This window comes from Gigantopelta aegis, chromosome 6 (genome assembly GCF_016097555.1).
Source record: "Gigantopelta aegis isolate Gae_Host chromosome 6, Gae_host_genome, whole genome shotgun sequence".
Lineage (NCBI taxonomy): Eukaryota > Metazoa > Mollusca > Gastropoda > Neomphalida > Peltospiridae > Gigantopelta > Gigantopelta aegis.
In genome coordinates, this window is record NC_054704.1 from 79,791,520 (window position 1) to 79,811,718 (window position 20,199).

The 20,199-nt window shown below is 36.0% G+C and overlaps 1 protein-coding gene across 3 annotated transcripts in view; it reads left to right on the forward strand.

The window, feature by feature from the left end:
- Positions 1 to 19,488, forward strand: part of LOC121374359 (calcium homeostasis endoplasmic reticulum protein-like) — a 111,826-nt gene extending 92,338 nt beyond the window's left edge. The window contains exons 12-18 of one of the 3 annotated variants that reach the window (XM_041501459.1): positions 4,196 to 4,648; positions 5,854 to 5,990; positions 9,088 to 9,318; positions 12,817 to 12,963; positions 14,347 to 14,432; positions 15,204 to 15,395; positions 19,008 to 19,488. In XM_041501459.1, coding sequence (XP_041357393.1) covers positions 4,196 to 4,648; positions 5,854 to 5,990; positions 9,088 to 9,318; positions 12,817 to 12,963; positions 14,347 to 14,432; positions 15,204 to 15,395; positions 19,008 to 19,033 — 1,272 coding nt within the window. In that variant the 3' untranslated portion in view covers positions 19,034 to 19,488. The remainder of the gene's footprint in view (positions 1 to 4,195; positions 4,649 to 5,853; positions 5,991 to 9,087; positions 9,319 to 12,816; positions 12,964 to 14,346; positions 14,433 to 15,203; positions 15,396 to 19,007) is intronic. The other 2 variants (XM_041501460.1, XM_041501462.1) reach the window with 2 other exon arrangements.
- Positions 19,489 to 20,199: the final 711 nt, after the last annotated feature.

Genomic DNA, 20,199 nt, shown 5'->3' on the forward strand with positions numbered 1-20,199 from the left:
GCACAGAAGGAAAATTATTTTCCAAAAACAAGCATAAAACTTAATTGGACAAAAACTTGGTTTTCCCACGTGTGAGGGTAGTTTTGAACACATGCTATTTGTGCGGGTTCTTGACTGGCAAGGACAACGAAACAACAGTATATGGAGCGTGGGAAGGGACATGATTTTTACAGTATTAATATTGCCTGGCTACCACCCGTAATAATAATTTTGTGATAATATAAATTGGGTGGTGCTTAATTAATTTCCAGGTGTATATATGAAATATAAATATTTTTAACAGTAACTACATTTACGTACATGTGTATGTGAGTTAGTGAGCAAGTGATTGAGTGTTTGTGTGTCAAAGTGCTTTCTGTTTTGTTTCTTCTTTTTTTAAATTATTATTATTTTTTATTATTATTATTATTATTATTATTACTATATTCTATATATTTACTTATATATTTTTTTACTATTTATTTATACTTATTATCTTGATTCCGTATTTACGCCCTCTTCTATAACCTAGACTGACAGAAACCATAAAAATTTTTTATTACATTTATAAACCATTGTGTTATTATTTATCTTGTTTTGTTTACAGAAACGAGGCATGATTTGTATAGTATACATATACTCTTCTAAAAAGGAAACTTGACATTGGTAAAAATAATGTTATCGGATTATTTTTACAGAATCAAAGACATAAAGACAATCAAGTAAGTGAGCGAATGGTGATGCAAAAACACTAGAAAACACGTTCGATTCGCATAAACATAGCCATAGTCAACGTTTGTACTGAAATGCAAAAGAAACACATGCATCATGAAGTTCTGTAACTTTGCATACCAAACCCTCCGTTGGTGGGGCATAAAAGGCTGCATCAGCAGTGATTCAAACAGACCGCATAAAGACATTGTAGGTAACACAATAATGCCATTGGGAGATTGCAAGCAGGGACAACTCAACAAGCTGTGGCAAGGCACTTTGGCATCTCCAGACAGACCATCTCTGTTTTTTGGGCATAGTACAACACCACTCAAAGTGTTAATGACAGGCCAAGGTCATGTCGTCCCAGAGTAACCATCGCCGCTCAAGATCGATACATCCGGGTGCTTCATCTTCGAAATTGAACCACAACAGCAACAACCACAGCAACACAAATCCCTGGACTATGTAGAATTTCTGACCAGACAGTTCGTAATTGGCTGAGGGAGGCAGGAATTTTTCCTAAAAGACCAGTGTGACATAACGTTTTTTAACCGCACATCACTTAGCGGAGAGTCTGCAGTGGTGCCAGCAGAGAGTGAGATGGACACATGCCAGGTGGAGGACTGTTTTGTTCTTAGATGAATCTCGTTTTCTCCTGTCACGTTCTGATGGACACACACATGTCTATAGACATCAAGAGGAACGTTATGCTCCAAACTGCATGTAACAAGTTGACCATTTTGGTGGTGGCAGTGTCATGATGTGGGCAGGAATCCATCATGGCTCTTGTGCATGTGACAGGTGCACTGACGGGTATCAGATATCGTGATGAGATCCTTGAGCATCACGTCATTCCGCACATGAACGTCAACGGCGGAATGTTTCAGCATGACAATGCCAGACCACATGTTGCACATGTTAGTCAGGAGTTTCTCAGTGCCACAACGTCCAGACATTACCTTGGCCTGCCCGTTCGCTGGATTTAAAACCAATAGAACATCTATGGGATGCACTGGATCAGCGTGTGCGCCAGAGGAATCCACCACCCCAGACACTTCTGCAACTTCTTACAGCACTGCAGCATGAGTGGCAGAACATTCCACAGCATGTTATTGCTTCCATGTGTCGCCGTTGTCAAGCTGTCATCAGGGCTCATGGTGGTCATAACCGATACTGACATTTTGCCCAGCCCTATGTCATACATATGCCTGTGTACATTTTTCAGGTGGATTCCCAGATATACTTTTTCAGACATGTACAGGGTAAACCCCTTTTTATTGCATCTTGATCTTTGGTTGCTTGTATCAAAGGCTACCATTTTTTTATTTTTTTATTAAACTTTGAAAGTCAATGTCAAGTTTCTTTTTTTGAAGAGTATATATTTATATGAAAGTTTACTTGAAATCTAATAATTTTGTCATGTGTTGGTGCTGTCTATGACTCATGTTTTGTCCTCAGCATGAGTTGTCCGTCATGTAAATGAGGGATTGGAATAAATATTTTAAAAAAGAAATTTTTTATCACAAGGTGGAGAAAGGCTGGAATAATTTAATTACATGTAGTGTCTAGCAATTGAAAACATGTGAGTAAACGGACATTAGTGGTCATGATTGGCGTTTTGGAACATGTTCGTTACATCAATAAATTGAAAGATAATTATTATGACTATATTTTGTTTCTTTTCCATCATGGTTTACTAGTTCATAGAGAATCAGACACCACCTAAGCACACACTAACCTGGAAAAGAATATGTGCATATAAATTTCACGACTTGAGGTTGGGCACGAACGACTTGAAATTAATACGTACATATATTTTTCCCACTGTACAGTATACTGTCATGGGTAAGAATGTATTATACTTTTACTTTCACAGGTTAGAATGTATTACACTACTATACTGTCACAACTAAGAATGTATCGTACCATCATACAATTTCGATCGACATATTTTTTTTATACTTTGTTTGTAACTGCATGTATCGCGAGATTATGTGAGATATTACATCACTATCAGCCTGAAAAGACACAACGAAGTGTCTTTTGTTTTCTCTCTACATTAAAAATGCTTCAAGTCAAGCTACAAACTTTATTTTTTAATTATAATACGATAAATATTATGCATGTTATCAGTTTTTGCTAATGCAATATTTTGGTACAAATATTATAAAATGGCTCACATAGCGAACTCCAGTTATCAGAAATACCTGCAAAGTTATCGTCTGCTGCACTGACATTAGAACTGTCAAAGTTAGATGATATGCCACGTGATCTGCACTGAACATAAAAATTATCGACGACTAGTTGGATAACCTCTTATGTCTTTTCAATAATTTCTGGTGGGGCCTGTTACATGTGCATTTACATTTAGTACAAAGCAAGGTGGTTTGGTGGTGTTAGATTTTATGAAAATATATAATTTTCTACTTCTGTCAGAATACTTAAGGTGACAGTCCGAATTTTGGTTCCCTTGATACATAGAACAAGAGGATTAGACATTAATCTATGACAAGAACACAATGTAAATATTTTTTTATTTAAAACTGTTTATTGTTTTGAAAATTATTCGAGATTTTTTATAAGTTTCAAACATTTTATGATTTCATTTTCAAAAGAAGAACTTGATTTAAATTATTGCCACAGAGTGTAGGTCCTAGACAAAAATAGACAGCCAATGAAACTATTGAAAACATATAACGTTTGTAAAAATATAGTGGAATCACCTGTATGGCTTAGCGACTTGTTTCTTTGGAAGGAAATGTTTTATTTAACGGTGCACTCAACACATTTTATTTACGGTTATATGGCATCTGACATATGGTTAAGGACCACACAGATATTGAGAAAGGAAACACGCTGTTACCACTTCACGGGCTACTCTTTTTGATTAGCAGCAAGGGATCATTAATATGCACCATCCCACAGACAGGATAGGACATATCACAGCCTTTGATATACCAGTCATGGTACACTGGCTGGAACAAAAAATAGCCCAATAGGCCTACCGGTGAGGATTGATCCCAGACCGACCACACATCAAGCGAGCGCTTTACCACTGGGCTACATCCCGCCCCTGTTTCTTTGGAGAAAAACTTGACGTTCATGGGAGATTATCACTGTTTTTCATAATAAACTAATGTGACTTGAGATAGGTAAAGCATTATTGTAGGTAAAGCATTATTGTATTTACGAGGTATTGTTTTTATTATATTTTAATGTTTTGCTTATCATATCAAAAATACATCATGCCAGGATACAGATTATGTACGAGGTCTGTTCAAAAAGTATCCGACCTTAGGCAGAGGAAAAAAGAGTAGCTTAAACTTTGGGTTCCATCTCTAATCTCCTTGGAAGTAGGCCCCTTGTGACTCCACATGCTTAGCCCAGCGGTCCATCTAAGAAAAAAAATAAGGTTGGATACTTTTTGAACAGACCTCTTATCTATATTATTGATTAATTTATGTTTTATCTGATGCTAAATATTTGAATTTGATCTTTTCAGCAGGCCCCACCTCCTGGTCTTCCGCCTGGTCCTGGATCACAGCCACCCCCTCTTGGGCCTGGTGGAAACTTCTCTCAACCGCCTCCTTTACCACCCTTCCATGGCCCACCCCCAGGATTCGGACGTCCACCACCACCACAGCAGTTTGAATACGGTCATGGACTTAACCGGGGTCCAGCTGTCATGCCCCCTGATTTCCGAGGACCTCCACCGGGAATGCCTCCAGGAGTACCGCCGCTACCTCTACCAGATTTCAGCAGGCCGCCTCCAGGGTTTCCTCCTGGTCCACTTGGACCCCCTGGTCCCCCCGGACCTCCCGGACCCCCCGGACCTCCAGGTCCATCTGGTCCATTGCCTCCAGGTTCTTTCCCTTGCTTGCCCACCGACATTGATCTGACGCCGTCGGTCCCGTACTATGACTTACCTGCTGGCCTCATGGCTCCACTTGTTAAGGTAAGTCTGAACCAACGAATTCATATATAAAGCTTTGTGTACAGCTGATCTTTGTTTCTTCTCATTTATTAGTCTACATTTCACAGCTTGTGTTTGTCATTCATTCATTCATTCATTCATTCATTCACTCACTCACTCACTCACTCACTCACTCACTCACTCACTCACTCACTCACTCACTCACTCATTTATCATTATATTATTATTGCAACAAAATATTTGGATAGAGGCACTTTAATAAAATTATATAACATAACACAAAATAATACCTCATTATGGTTACTAACTAAAGGGGAGCAACTCTTAAGTAGTGTGTAAAAAGTACAGGATTGTGGTATAATGCCATTTGAGATGTTTTATTATTAACATAAACAAGAGATTTCAAAATTATTTCAAAGTATATTTGGCATGATAGATTGAAATATATGATATTTATACCAGAAAATGAAAATTAGCACATAATTAATGTCAGTGAAACATAATAGGAGGAACCTTGTCTTTGAAATATAACATGTGTATTTCTATTATGGAACATCTTTCTTTATTTAATAGGAAATGATTGACTACTAATTGTTTACTAAAATATATATATATATATACATGTAGTTATATCTTTGGGGTTATTTACACCGTCAACATTTTCACAAGCATATAAAGACATTTTGCTTGAAACAAAATTAAAGAAATGAGGGTAGAAGGCATTGAGGCAGTGAAATTAGCATAGTGCCTTGGAACCCATAGATTAAGACCGATTTATCAATTTTACAATTCCCATTATCATTCCTTCACTAACATACTGCTACTTTGTTATTCATTCATTTCACGGTTTTCGATGTATTGATTCTTGTGCGTGTAATTTATTTTTGACTACTTTGAACTTTAGGTTGTGGAAAATTGTTGGGAACACCGTTTTTAATTTTTTTTTACTTTCTTGACATTGGTGATATTTTGGTAACCTGAACGACCATTCTCTACATATTTTGTTGCTTAGACACTAAACTCTCCAACAATGTGTGTATGATTTTATCCTCTGTAACAGACATTTCAGATTTAATAGAAATATATATATATATATAATAATACCAAATGATAGTCATATGATATCAAACATATTTTTTCCTAATACTTTATACATGGGTTGGGGTGTTTTGTGGGGAGGGGGCTTCTGGGGGTTTTGGTTACAATTTTTCTGTTTTGTTTTGAAGCTGGAAGATACGGACTACCAACCACTTGATCCTAATGACATCCGCCTGCCACCGCCCATGCCACCAAGTGAAAGACTGCTAGCAGCAGTGGAAGCGTTCTATGGTCCACCATCTCACGACAGACCAAGGGACAGGCAGTATTGTCTTTTGAAATTTCTTTACCCCACGGCACAGTACCACTTTGTCTTACGTTGCAGTGTTTCTTAAAAAGACTGTTCAGAGTTTGCTGCCATTGTCAAGAATTCTTCCGACTAACAGAGCTTTTTTTTTATTTTTATGGCAAGTGCGTTGCATACCATAACTGGGTCACAGTGACCTGCCTTTGACCGGTACTCTTGTTTCTTCTTGCGTTTCTGATGGTCATAATGTTTGTAATAGCTGAAACTTTATTTTATTTCCTAATATGTATTTTTTGTATGCATAGAATTTTTAGGATATAAAATCCAATGTGAGCTACTACTGATATTCTAAATATATTTCAACGTTAACTTTTTAATAAAGTAAAATTAGAACCGGACAATTCATAGTCAAATACATTACGTTTTTATATTTAAAAATTTTTAAATCCTGCATTTAAAATTGCTTTTTGGCTAAAAGTAAAAAAAAGTAGACCATATATCAACTCCCTTGAATAGTGACATAATGATTTTCCCCATCTGCATCTGTGATGCATTCATCTTGAAAATGATCTACAATGACGTCATGTATGAATAATTATTAATCTTTTCAAATAAAGTTTTGAACATTTAGACAAAAGTGTTTTGTCAAATGCTCTGCAGCACTTAAGTGAAGGTAAAAATAGGAATAATATTTTATTCACTATTGGGAATACAAAGTTTACAATGAAATATATTTAAACCATATAGCTCGAAGTGAACAATTTTATTATAAAGTTAACCTTTAGTATGTCATTTTAGTCATTGAAAAGGCTCTATTTGTTGGAAATATGATACAGTGGCAGTGAAATCGGGACAATCTCTTTAACTGCAAGTCCATGGACCAGTGCCAGTCTGCAGCAGTATTTGTATCCGTGTGAAATTTTATTATTTTTAGGAAAAACTTATAGAATGTCACTGGCAAAATGTCTTAATGGTGATCCAGATCAATTTACAATCGATGACAGGATTTTATTGCACCATCATTTAGTCTTCATACACAATAAATTGAAGTGTTAATTTCCAAAACATGAAATATGCCAACTTCAAAATTTTTGAGTTAGTAGTAAAAGGTTTATCGATGTTAGTACAACACTAGAGTTTCTGTTAAAACGGAGTCTATTTCCATTGAACAGGTTTTTAAATTGATATACTGTATGTCATGTTGTAGAAAAATTGTGTTTTTCTCAGTGACATAAATAGAGTATTCATCAAGGGTGTTTTTTAATATGGAAAATATTAAATGATAATCAATATTTGTCAAGGCTCTGCCGAGACAAATACTATTAATTAGACTAATAGGCTCCATCATATGTGGTCATGTGGGATAAAAAAAATACCCCTGAGGTGGTGGAAATTTCGACCCTTGACAAGGCTTGCCATTATTTTACACGAACAAACAAAGATGGCTGAAAAAGTAACTTCTTTGACCTTTTTATCATAAATAAACTAGACTATCATATTTGCAGTGTCTATTTCATGTGTTAAATATAATTTAACACTACAAATTAACAATATAGCTTTTATAATGAAGGTTTTAATAACAAAATATTGATCTAAAACTAACCAACTCGCATTGATATGACGTCATATATTACCAATGCCGTAATACTCCCCATGTTAAATTCAAGACAGGTTTATTCCACATGGGCTGACATCATGGAATGGGTCCATCTTGCATGGCTAGGGATGGGAGAAGAGGCTGATATTTTACATATTAAAAAACATGAGTAATGAATTATATTTATCCTATAACATTTCTAAAATAACATTTTCATTCGATATTTACTAAATTACTGTACTAAAGTCACCTCCATCGGTAATATGGCGTCAACATGGTTAGCACAAATTACTATGACGTCACGCACTTTAACTAAATCTTCTGAAAATGTAACACTCAGGTATATAGGTTTTGACGGCTTTTAAACAAATGACCCATTCACAGCAACACATTTTTACCTAGAGACCTTGAAAATTTGGATATACCTTTTGCATTCCATTATTAACCTGGTTAATACATAGAGGATAATACATAGTGGCCGTTAGATACCATTTATCTCACAAGTTGTTTTAAAATGTATCTTAACGAGCGAACGCGAGTTTGATACCTTTTTAAACAACTTGTTGTGAAATAATTGGTATCTAACGGACACGAATGTATTATTCTATTTCTTATATATCCTCAAAAAACAGGTTTTAAACAATTTTTTTTTTTTTTTTCAACTAAACATTATTTACAGCTGTTGCACTTGTAGCTGACTTACACGTCACAGACACATGAATGTCAGGTTAACTATACGTCCCAGTTTAATCAATTTCCATCGTGATGTTTTTCATTGGTTGTATGGCATTGGTGACCTGGTCATCACCTAGGAGCAGCCAGTCATATGCCTTGAAATTGTTAACACACATACATGTGTTAACAACCATAATGGCATGTATAACCAAAAATAATGCATGGTGTTCTCACCAGCAGGTATGTAAGAAACTAAATTATCATATGGGTTTATGACATACATATCATGGGTTAGTTACAGGATAAATGGATATATGACATTTTGAAAATAATAATTGTCTAATCATACAGTTAGTTTGTTTTGTTTAACAACACCACTAGAGCATATTGACTTTTTTTTAACTTTTTATTTTCATCATTTCAAATGTGATTATAATATTTTTTCACTACATTTATGAAAAATAAAAACATGTTGACATGTAACTAACATTGTCTACTCATTATGGACATGATAATTATTGTGATTGGGTTAAAAATAATGTTGAAAAGGTGCATCCCATAGCTCTGTTTTTAATTCAAATGGTGTCACTATTTATACTTCAAGCCAAATTACTTTCCTTGTATTAGAAATATTTTTAGCTATAAACATTCTTATACATTATTTATAAAATAATAATAATAATAATAAATTAAAAATACTACACCTCCCCCCCCCCCCCCCCAAAAAAAACCCCAAAAATTCCTTAGTGCTTAGTTATAAGCATGATTCTTCAACATTATTCTTGACATTAGCTATTCTTTTTTAAATTGTTTGATGCATTTTAACACATACTGTGCTTTCAGTGATGGGTGGGAAAAACTTGGCCTGTATGAATTCTTCAAAGCCAAACAAGGTGCAAAACGACTGAAGGAAAAACAGGATGAGGAACAGCAGTTTTCGAACCCGTCACGGTTACCACCAACACCGAAGTCAGTAACACAGTCTCCTCTGAGAAGTCGGTCGCAGTCGAAGTCTAAGTCACCACCACTGAGACGGAGGAGATATGCCAGTGGAGATAGAAAAAGTCGCTCAAAGTAAGTACTTTAAAAAAAAAAAAATAATAATTGCGCAAGGATTTTTAAAGATGCATTCTCTATTATATTTTTGTCTTGCCTTAATGAAGTGAAAAGGCGAGATATAGGTATCACTTTTCAAAAGGTGATGCTAGTATCAACGTTGTCAACTTTTGTGTTAAAAATTTTGCATTTAGATAAGTATTTTACAAAGCTAGGTCAGTGAAAATTTCGCATTTAGATAAGTATTTTACAGAGCTATGTCAGTGAAAATTTTGCATTTAGAGAAGTATTTTACAAGCTAGGTCGGTGAAAATTTTGCATTTAGATAAGTATTTTACAAGCTAGGTCAGTGAAAATTTTGCATTTAGAGAAGTATTTTATAAGCTAGGTCAGTGAAAATTTTGCATTTAGATAAGTATTTTACAAAGCTAGGTCAGTGAAAATTTCACATTTAGATAAGTGTTTTACAAAGCTAGGCAGGGCTCACCCTGGATCAAAAATACCTGTAGCCAAAATATTAGCCAAATGGAATTTTTTTTAACCATATTGAAAATGCTTTAGCCAAATTTGTTTTACACACTACTGTATAGAGTATTTATATATGAATATGAAAATGTATTTTTTTCAGCTAATTGTGTACAAACTGGAATAAATAGGAATAACAAAATGTCAAAGGGGGATGGGGCAGTTAATATATTACTTCGATTTTTCAGCGGGGGTGGGGTTGGGATGGGGTTATGCAATATCTTCAGTTTGAAGCCAGTACTCCATACACCCACCCCCACTTCTAAGGCCTATGACATTAAATTAACAAACATACAGAAATATGGGGGTGGGTTGGATGGTGGTGTTTTTTTTCTTTTTTCTTTATTTTATTCAGCTCATTTCTTTAAATAGCAATCTTTATGTTTGTTTGAACTGCTTTTTTTTTTGCTTTTTTTTAGTGACCCATCAATTCCCTACCCCAAACAATTTCATAATTTGTGCCATGTTGTTGCGGTTGATTTCAGTGTCATGTTAAATGTTTGTTGTGATTTCTGCTTACGAAATACCTCGGCTAAGAATGCCGACTTCACAGTATACTCCATTTATTAAAAAAACAAAAAAAAAACACAACCCAAAACCCCCAAACAAACCTTTAATAAAATTAAAATTTACGGTCTTTTTAAAATCCAGCTAACTTATTAAATGTCACCTCACAGTCTTACAAATTTATATCTAAAATTATCTAACAAATATGATTACTGTAAACTAATTTTATTCACTGTACATTTAACTGCAATTTGTTTAATTTAAATACTGCATGTTCATTTCCGGTGATCACGATCTGCATGCATGCTCTTGACCATGGGTACGAAATTAACAAAGACAAAGGAGTAAACAAAAACTGCAGTTAGGTATTCATTGATGCGAATAGCTATTGTTTTTCTACAAATTTACATCAAGATTTACTTTATCATAATCGTATTGTTTAATGTCCGCAACGATGTCTCTTGACATGCGGGTGTCAGCTGACTCTGAAGCGTGACGTATATTCCACCGAGAGCTGTCCTCAGTTCAGCCAACGAACATTCTTCCTAACGTTCGCGAACTATTTGATTGGTGTTCGTCGTGTCCATTTGGTTTAACGTGAAGCGCACAAACCAGTGTAGTGAACGTTTTGTTTTCGCTCGATCTGGCTGGACCCAGCCCTTGGGATAGCCTATATGTCTTTCGGCCCTGAACTGGCATGTGTATTCAAATTGACACGCATTGTCGGTCTGTTTTTATTACTTTGGTTCAAAGATTTTACAAAGTAAAAATAACAAGTTACAGATCTTCCAGACATTGCTCTCATACATGTTGAATGCATGCCGTTAAAATTAATAACCGTGATTATTAAAATAAGCAAACATTATAAGGCCTATGCTGTATTCTGCATGACACCATTTCTCGTTACCGGTCGCGAGATCGCTATTACGCTAATTGAATATTTGGTAGTATTATTATGTTTGAGGTGTCAGATAGATTATGTAACCATTTGTTCACATCAGAAGACAGAAAATGGCTTAGCCAAAATTTTAGCCACTTGCAAATTTTATTAACCATTTTTTGTAAAAATTAGCCAATGGCTAATTTGGCTACCGACAGCGCGATCTCTGGCTAGGTCAGTGAAACTTGGTTTATAGTTGCACTTATGGATGTTCATCACAGCGCACTAAACACATTTATGGTAGACCTGACATTTAATTCTGCAGAATTCTTGTTAATATTTAAGCATTTAGAATAGGACATTGATTTTTAATTTATTGCTGTGACATTCTTCAATTTGCTTTACATATTATTTGCAATCTAGGTCAAATTTAAAGGCAGTGTTACTGAAATTGACATCTTTTTGCATTCTGCCTGGCAGTCTGAATTTAAGACATTTCATGTCTTTGGGTTTTTTTTGCACTTGTGAAACCACTTAGTGAAAATATCTTTTTTATTAATTTAATAATTATTTCACATCTACAGTAGCTACAATTAATATATATTTTTTATTATTTAGAATTAAAAATGGAGACGATAACTGTTTAAACAGGTGCATGTGCAAGGGAAGAATCCCCCTCCCCGTTGCTATTTTACCTTTTTCCCCATTATATATTTGCCACCTTTAGAAACTTTACTGTAGGAACCCCCCCCCCCCCCCATATAACCCCATATAAATTCCTTCACACACACACACACACACACACCAGTTACAGGCCTCTGAGAACACTAAAAATTGGTGTAAACCGTAAACCATTCAGGTAAAAACAAATTCATGTAACTTATTTTGGTTTTGTGTAACCAAATTCAGGTACCGGTAACAGGTAACCCGTAACCCATTTTGGTTTTGTGTAACTTGTCATGGAGGTTATGGAGAAGGCCTAGTAAGTTGTATAACTTGTGCCTAATCCATTTGTTCTTTAAAAAGCAATAAAATATGTTTAAATCAAAAACTTGTGATGACCATGTAAATGATGTCCTAAATTTAATGTGCTAAACACGAGAAAATGGATGAAACAAACTTAGTGTTCTCACAATTTTCAGAGGCCTAGTTTATAGGATTAATCAATTTATCTGTTACAGATTAAAGATGCAGGCCGTGAAAATGGACACTAAGTTTAGTTAATCTACAAACATGCAACACATCTGAAAAAGGTTATAACGGATAGAAGCTACAATCTGTTATGTTTAAACAGGGAAATACCGTTTAAAAATATCTACAGATAGTCTCGATAACCATTATTTCACAGATGAATGTGCATTTTTACAATAATCATAAAAAATGCATTTCAGGGTATTACAAAAACGTGAATGACCGGAACCACTTCAGGTGTACGAAAATTAATATTCTAAATAATAATATGTAAGTACTTCTAATTTAAATGATCAGAAACAGCTTTAATGGTGAAAAATATATCTTAGTGTTTAAAAACTAGGGTCTGTCACTTCAATATTAACATTAATGTTAGAATTTGTAATGAACATTTCTATAATGTTTCATTCCAGATCCAGATCGCGATCACGTTCGCGTTCAAGAACACGATCAAAATCGGATTCACCACTTCCATATCTTCGCACCAGTAGATCGCCATCACCTGTTAAAGTGCCCATGTCGGCCAGAGAGAAATCAAGGAGCCCAACACCTCCGTCCTTGTAAGTATATGATGTACTGGGTTACAAGACGGTTGTTTTGCAGTCAAGCTACAGCATGGGGTTTTCTTTGTGTGGGTGGCTGGGATATGTCTCTGTGTTTTTTTTTTTTTTTTTTTCGCCAATAAATAAAATAGAGACAGGTCTTTATCCTTCGGATGGGCAGGGGAAAATATTTAGAATTTACATTATTATTTTCTGAGGTCATTTTAATATAATTAGGTCATTTACTTAACTTTTAGACTACTGGATTACTGTTTGACAAAAACCACGTTGAGTGGGTACAAGTTTATAATTTTTACTCGCATATATTCACTTAAATGTTTTATAAATACATAAAATAAACTTCATATTTGAATCGGTAAGTATTATTTTCATGGGTTTTTATAATTTTTATGATATTTTTGATCAGTTAATGTTGATTAAAATTGGGCAAAAAATTGAAAAAGTTGCGTTTACTTATCAGCATTTGTGGCCAGCTGTCCAGTATTTATGTCTATTATTCCCGATAACAGTGGTTTTCTGACCAGAACTACGATTCATATCCCAATATTTGATGGATTTTCGTTGTTGGTAAAATAATCAAATTCATTATCAAATTAGCTGTCACAATCCGCTATCGATCCCTGAAAATGACTGTGACGTGCCACTATTATTGTCAAGCGAAAATACTTGCCGAAAACCAATTATAAACTACTTTCTGTTAAAAAAAGAAGTTTGGTGAGTGTCGTGTGCAAAACGGCAGGAAATATTAATTGGGGAATGCACTGTATACAGTGTACAGTATGTCGACTGGCGTGATGTTGGGCGAGATATCTCGCCTGCAGTAGTCAGAATGTTAAATAACTGCTTTATTCATTAACACACAAAACAAAATTGTCAGTCAGCACCGAGCAAGAATATAACTGCTAGATGATGTTCATGTAGCTCTTATACATGTAGCTAGCTAAAGTTTAAGTTTAATATCCAGGGAATCTGTGTTGGTGTGTGGACTAAACTTCTCATGATGTAAGGGCCACCAGATCTTATGGGCTAGTATCACAACAATAATCAAGGACTGACAATCTGAACTATCTCCAGTGCCAAGGTTTTCAGAAAAGCCAGTTTTAACATTTAATTTTAAAAAATGCATAAATTTTGAAAAATAATTTTGCACACACAAACACACACACACACACAAAGACTAACTTTAAAAAAAAAGAAATCAATTTTGTACTTTCTCTCACACATGCACACGCACACACAAAGAGCATTTAAAAAATAATAATTTTGACATAGTGGACTACTGGTCCATGTTCGATTTTTGTATTGTGTTTGGTCTCTTTGCATTTCTCCTTTTTCTACCTGTGCTCCATCCCCGTTTGTGATTTGTGGTTTTGATTTCAGTATGTCCAGTGCAATACCTCCACCTTCTCAGGATGACTCGAGGCTTGGTGAAGATAACAAGGGGCATATGCTGCTGAAAAAAATGGGTCAGTTTATACCACAGTGAAACCTCTTTAAACTGGACATCCACAGTATCCAAGTAAAAAGTTTGGTTTTAAGAGGTGTCTAGTTTAGAGAGGTTCTGTTCTGTACCAATATTAAAAAAGAGACTGGAAAATGTCCGATTTGGGGGGAATTCTGGTTTATAAAGGGTTTGGTTTTGAGGGGTTTCACTGTATATCTCTGGTGATCAAGGAAAAATGGCATGCTGTTCATCATTGTTCAAGTTGGATCCCTAAATTTAATAGGAATTCTGTAAATTTAGTCTGAAAATCTGTCAGTGGGCCCATGGTCTGTTTAACTTTAAGCCAATGTTAAGCATTTAAGCCAATGCTCCACAACTGGTATCACAAAGGCTGTGGAATGTATTATCCTGTCTGTAGGATGGTACATATAAAAGATATCTTTCTGCTAATCTAAAAGAATAGCCCATGATGTGACAATGGGTTTCCTCTCTCATTATTTGTGTGGTCCTTAACCATATGTCTTATGATATATAATTGTAAAATTATTAAGGGTTCACGGTACAGGAAATTGATTGATTGAAAACATATTTTATTTTTGCAAAGAACAATAGAATCTGACACAAGTTGACAACTTATGAAGCCCTCTTCACCCCATAATAGGTAATTAAACTTCAAGCATGTCAACCCTGTGCCCAGGACAGGAAATGGAGGGGATAGTAACTTACTTTAGACAAAATTAAAATACATAAAATAACAAAAAAAACTCTAATATATTTGTTTTTGATATACTAGGTTGGGGTGGAAAAGGACTTGGAGTCAAGGAACAGGGCATTGAAAACCCAATCAAGGCTAGTGAAGTTCGAGACAGACAGGATGCTTTCAAAGGTATCGGCATCAACCTGAAGGACCCATTTGAACAGTTCCGCAAGAGCAAGAGCCAAGGCTTTATTCAAAGAATGAAAGCAAGAGACGAATCACGGGACCGTAAGTAAACACTGTGCTTTTCAAACAGGCTTTCAACTGAGGGCTTTTCAAGGTTTGGGAGGGAGTGCTTAGAAGACAGATTCTTTTTTACTGTTTTAGGTGGTAGATAATTCCAAAGATTATACATTTATAGTATAGTGGTAGTATACTACTCAAAAGAATTTAAGGGTCAAAAATTTATAACCAAATAAGTTTCAGAGTGTATTAGATTGATGATGTAAACTACACCAAAAATTTAATTTATTGTTCCATATTTACAAAAAAACACAAATAAACGTCACTGTATACAAGAAAGTCACATGACATGCTGTCAAAGTTGAAGGTTGTCAAACATGGATTTTACACATTAGAACATTCGTTTAATAGTGTGTGAATCCACCCCTGACGCGAATACACTCGACACATCGTTGCCTCATGCTGTTGATCAGACGTCTGAAGAACTCTTGGGGAATGGCCTGCCATAAGAAGTTGACCCAGATCATGAAGGTTGGCCGGAGGGGCATGGTTATCCCGAACTCTCCTGCCTAATTCGTCCCAGGCGTGCTCTATTGGGGCCAAGTCAGGCGAATATGCTGGCCAATCCATCCTGGCGATACCTTGTTGTCTGAGAAAGTCCGTTACCACCCTGGCGCGGTGGGGTCTGGCATTGTCATCCTGCAGAACTGCCCCGCCGCCAATCTGCTGAAGGCCTGGGAGAACCAACAGCCGGATAATCTCATTCAGATAACGGATTCCATTCAGATTGCCATCCACCACATAGAGGGGGGTCCTGTGGTGGATAAAGATGCCGCCCCACACCATGACGCTGCCACCACCGAACCGGTGACTTTGTCTAATGTTAACATCAGTGAAGCGCTCCCCCTGACGTCTGTAGATACGAACCCGACCGTCGTTGAACTGGAGACTAAACCTGGACTCATCAGTGAACATCACTCGACCCCACTGAACACGTTGCCACCGCAGATGAAGTGTGCACCAGTGACGTCTGGCCGTTCTGTGACGTGGTAGGAGTGGTGGTCGAACAGCCTGGTGACGGCAGCATAGATTATTGGCTCTCAGACGATTGCGTATGGTTTGATCAGACACTCGAGTTCCAGTCGCAGTCCACAGATTGTCACGTAATCGGCGTGCAGTGGTTGTGCATTGACATAGAGCCATATTGGTGATGTAGTGGTCCTCTCTATTTGTAGTGCTTCGGGGTCTTCCCAAACGTGGACGATTTCGAACAGAATTCGTTGCTTGGTACCGTTGCCACAGTCAGCCAACGACACTCTGACTGACACCAAGTCTCAGAGCAACATTTCTTTGCGTATTGCCATCCTGAAGCCAAGCAATAGCCCTTCCTCGATCTTCGATAGTCAGTTGACGTCGTACCATTGTCGAATTTGGAGTGTGCACCGTACACGAACGCAAGCTCCAATTATACGATAATTCAGCATTGGGAACATGGAATACACATGCAAAGCGTGCAAATGAAGCGCTTTGTGAAAAAGCAAGTTATGGGCACTTAGCAGACCTTTCGCTTTCGCCCTAATTTACGTGCAAATATAAGCATGTTTTCGCCATTAGAACTAGTCGACAGTGTCAATGACAGTGGAATTTTAATTCATTTATGGGTTGCTTAGACCCACTTTCGTCAAAATGGAACAATACCATGCGTGACATTATGGTCTAGCTAATATAATTGACATTCAGAAAATAATGTCGAAAATATCGTCTGACCCTTAAATTCTTTTGAGTAGTATATATAGATCAGTGGTAGAGTACTTGCCTGATTAACATACTGATCATATTATTGATCACAATCAGTGAGGTTTTCCCAATCTCAACCATTTACAAAGGAAATAAAACAGCCAACTACTCGTACATCTATTTCCTTAGTAGTCTTAGACTTTGGTTCAGTGGAGCCATTCTCTGATTGGGTTCTTTCTTGTCCCAAACAATGCCTCATGACTGGTATATCAAAGGCCATGGTATGTGCTGTCCTGTCTGTGGGAAAGTGCATATAAAAGATCCCTTGCTGGTAATGGTAAAATGTTGCGGGTTTCCTATGAAGACTGTGAATCCAAATGTCCAAATGTATGACATCCAATAGCCAATCAATGTGCTCTAGTGGTGTCATTAAAGAAAACAAACTGTTAACTTTTGAACTTTAGACTTTGGTGTGACAGCATATATGTTGTAGCGCATGACGTTTGTATTGTTATATACAGAAGTGTAAATCAAATGTAGTGGTCACATTTGCTTCATTTTCTTTGGAAGTGTCGGCTGCCTGTCTCAGATAACTGTGGCCTGATCGAATTACTGGGTCTTTTTTTGATGAGATCATAGTTGAGATTCTTGCTTTAGTTTTCTATATTTCACAAGGATGATTTAATCACATCACACAAAAACATCCAATAATAATAAATAGAGATTATTGTATGAGCTTGTGTGTCGTACTGATTTTACGAAATGAATGTCAGGATTCTTTTATTGTCCAAGTGAGAGTGAGGGTAATACATGAATCCTGACATGAGTTTCATAAAATCAGTACGACTTACACACAAGGGTAATACATTTTTTATTATCCATAGTAGTTGTTGTTATTTTTGTATGAATAATAAGGACCATCTCAAAATGTTTCAGCCACAACTAGAAGGAGATGAAAGAAAGAAATGTTTTATTTAATGACACACTCACATTTTATTTATGGTTATATGGCGTCAGATATATGGTTAAGGACCACACAGATGTTGAGAGAGGAAACCCTCTGTCGGCACTTCATGGGGCTACTATTTTCGATTAGTAGCGAGGTTTTTTTTTATATGCACCATTCAACAGACAGGGTAGTACATACCACAGCCTTTAATATACCAGTCGTGGTGCACTGGCTGGAACGAGAAATAGCCCAATGGGCCCACCGACGGGGATCAATCCCAGACCGACCATGCATCGAGCGAGTGCTTTACCACTGAGCTGAAGGAGATGATGAAATGACATCATATTATCACATGCACAGTCTGAGCTAGGACTGGGAAAGCAATGTCATGTTTCGACGTCACTCATATATTTTTATATTAACTTGGTTATGTTGAACCATGTGGATAATAATAAGATTTATTGTCCACATAGTTCAAGATATTCAGAGAAATATAACCAGTATGACACATGTGTGTCATAATGATTTCACATAATGACGTAATTTTTGTGAAGCGACGACAAAACTTAATATGGCTTCCTCGACATAAATGTCATCTCTTTTAGTTACGTTTGAAATGTTTTAACATGGTCACAGCTTGTTATTTGTGAATATGATGTTTTGGATAATGTGGATAATAAAGAAATTAATACACTCGTGCATGAATAGTACCGATTTTACAATAATTCTGACACTCGTTTCGTAAAATCAGTATGACACACAAGCTCGTATAATAATCTCTGTATAATAACTCATTGTTATGATTGGTCTGTAGAATGTGTGCCTTTTATAAATCAGAAGTGTGTAAAAATAATTTTTGAACAAAACAGTGGGTGATATTCAATCGTAAGGTTTTATTTCAGATGTAATGATACTTTTATTTGTGTGTGTTGTTTTTCCTTTAATGTCTTCTTTTCTTTCTTTTTTTCCAGCTAAAAAACCTAAATCTGATGATTGAAGAAAGTTATGTGAGAAAAACTACATTTGAATGAGAGAATATAGTAGAACATGAAACCATTTGTGTTTCGGTTTCATTTTAACTCTTGATCTGGAAGTAAAGACATTGGTTTTAATGTGTAAAGTCAATCATCTTGTACTCAGTCTGAATGGATATTTTGCATCAACATTTAATTATCCTTCATTTTAGAAAGCACCATTTCATCCAGTCATGAATGTAAAATTTGATGGATCATGATAGACACACTCAAACTGTAGACAATTTACATGAGCAGTATTCTACCATTAGGTAATATTTATTACCTATTTAGACTGGGACTTATCCCAGGGAAGGAAAGATCCATTGAAGAAGTTGTTTGAAAGCTTTGAGAGACGGCTACAAGGATGTACAAAGTAAACAGATGATAGTGGAAGTTAATTATTAACATATGGTGAATAAAACATGTTTTCCATAAACAATAGTTGTTATGTTATATTGGAAAGTTTATATTGGAAAGTTTGAATATTCAACAAACTACAGTGAAACTGCTATTATGACCATTGGTGGGACTAATTAAAATTGGTCTTGATGGTTGGTCTTAATACTGAATTAACATTGTGTCCGTAGCCCAGTGGTAAAGACTCGCTTTATGCATGGTTGGTCTAGGATTGATCACAGTTGGAGCACCTATTGAATTATTTCCCTTTCCAGCCAGTGCACCAAAATGTTATCCTGTCTGTGGGATGGTGCATACAAAACATTCCTTGCTACTAATGGAAAAGTGTAGCGAGTTTCCTCTCTAAGACTGTGTAAAAATTACCAAATATTTTTGACATCCAATAGCTACAGTTAAAGAAAACAAACTTTAACTCTGTATCCCATTCCCACACCCCTATCCCCAAATGCTCTCAGCATTGTCTTAACAGATGAAATTAATAGATGATGACAGCACAAGAATATTTTAATGTCATGTCTACTTCAGTGAGTTGTGACTGACTGCAGCTAACTGATGCATCTAATAACAGTCATGAAAAATGAAGTGGTATGTCGGACTATGTGCCATCCATTATGAAAATTAACAGTGTCATGCTAATTTGAAGACCAGTACAAAAGTCATACATTTGTCTTTCCTGCTAAAAGACAGGACTAGACTTTAATTATTTGTTTGAGCAACACAATTAACCATA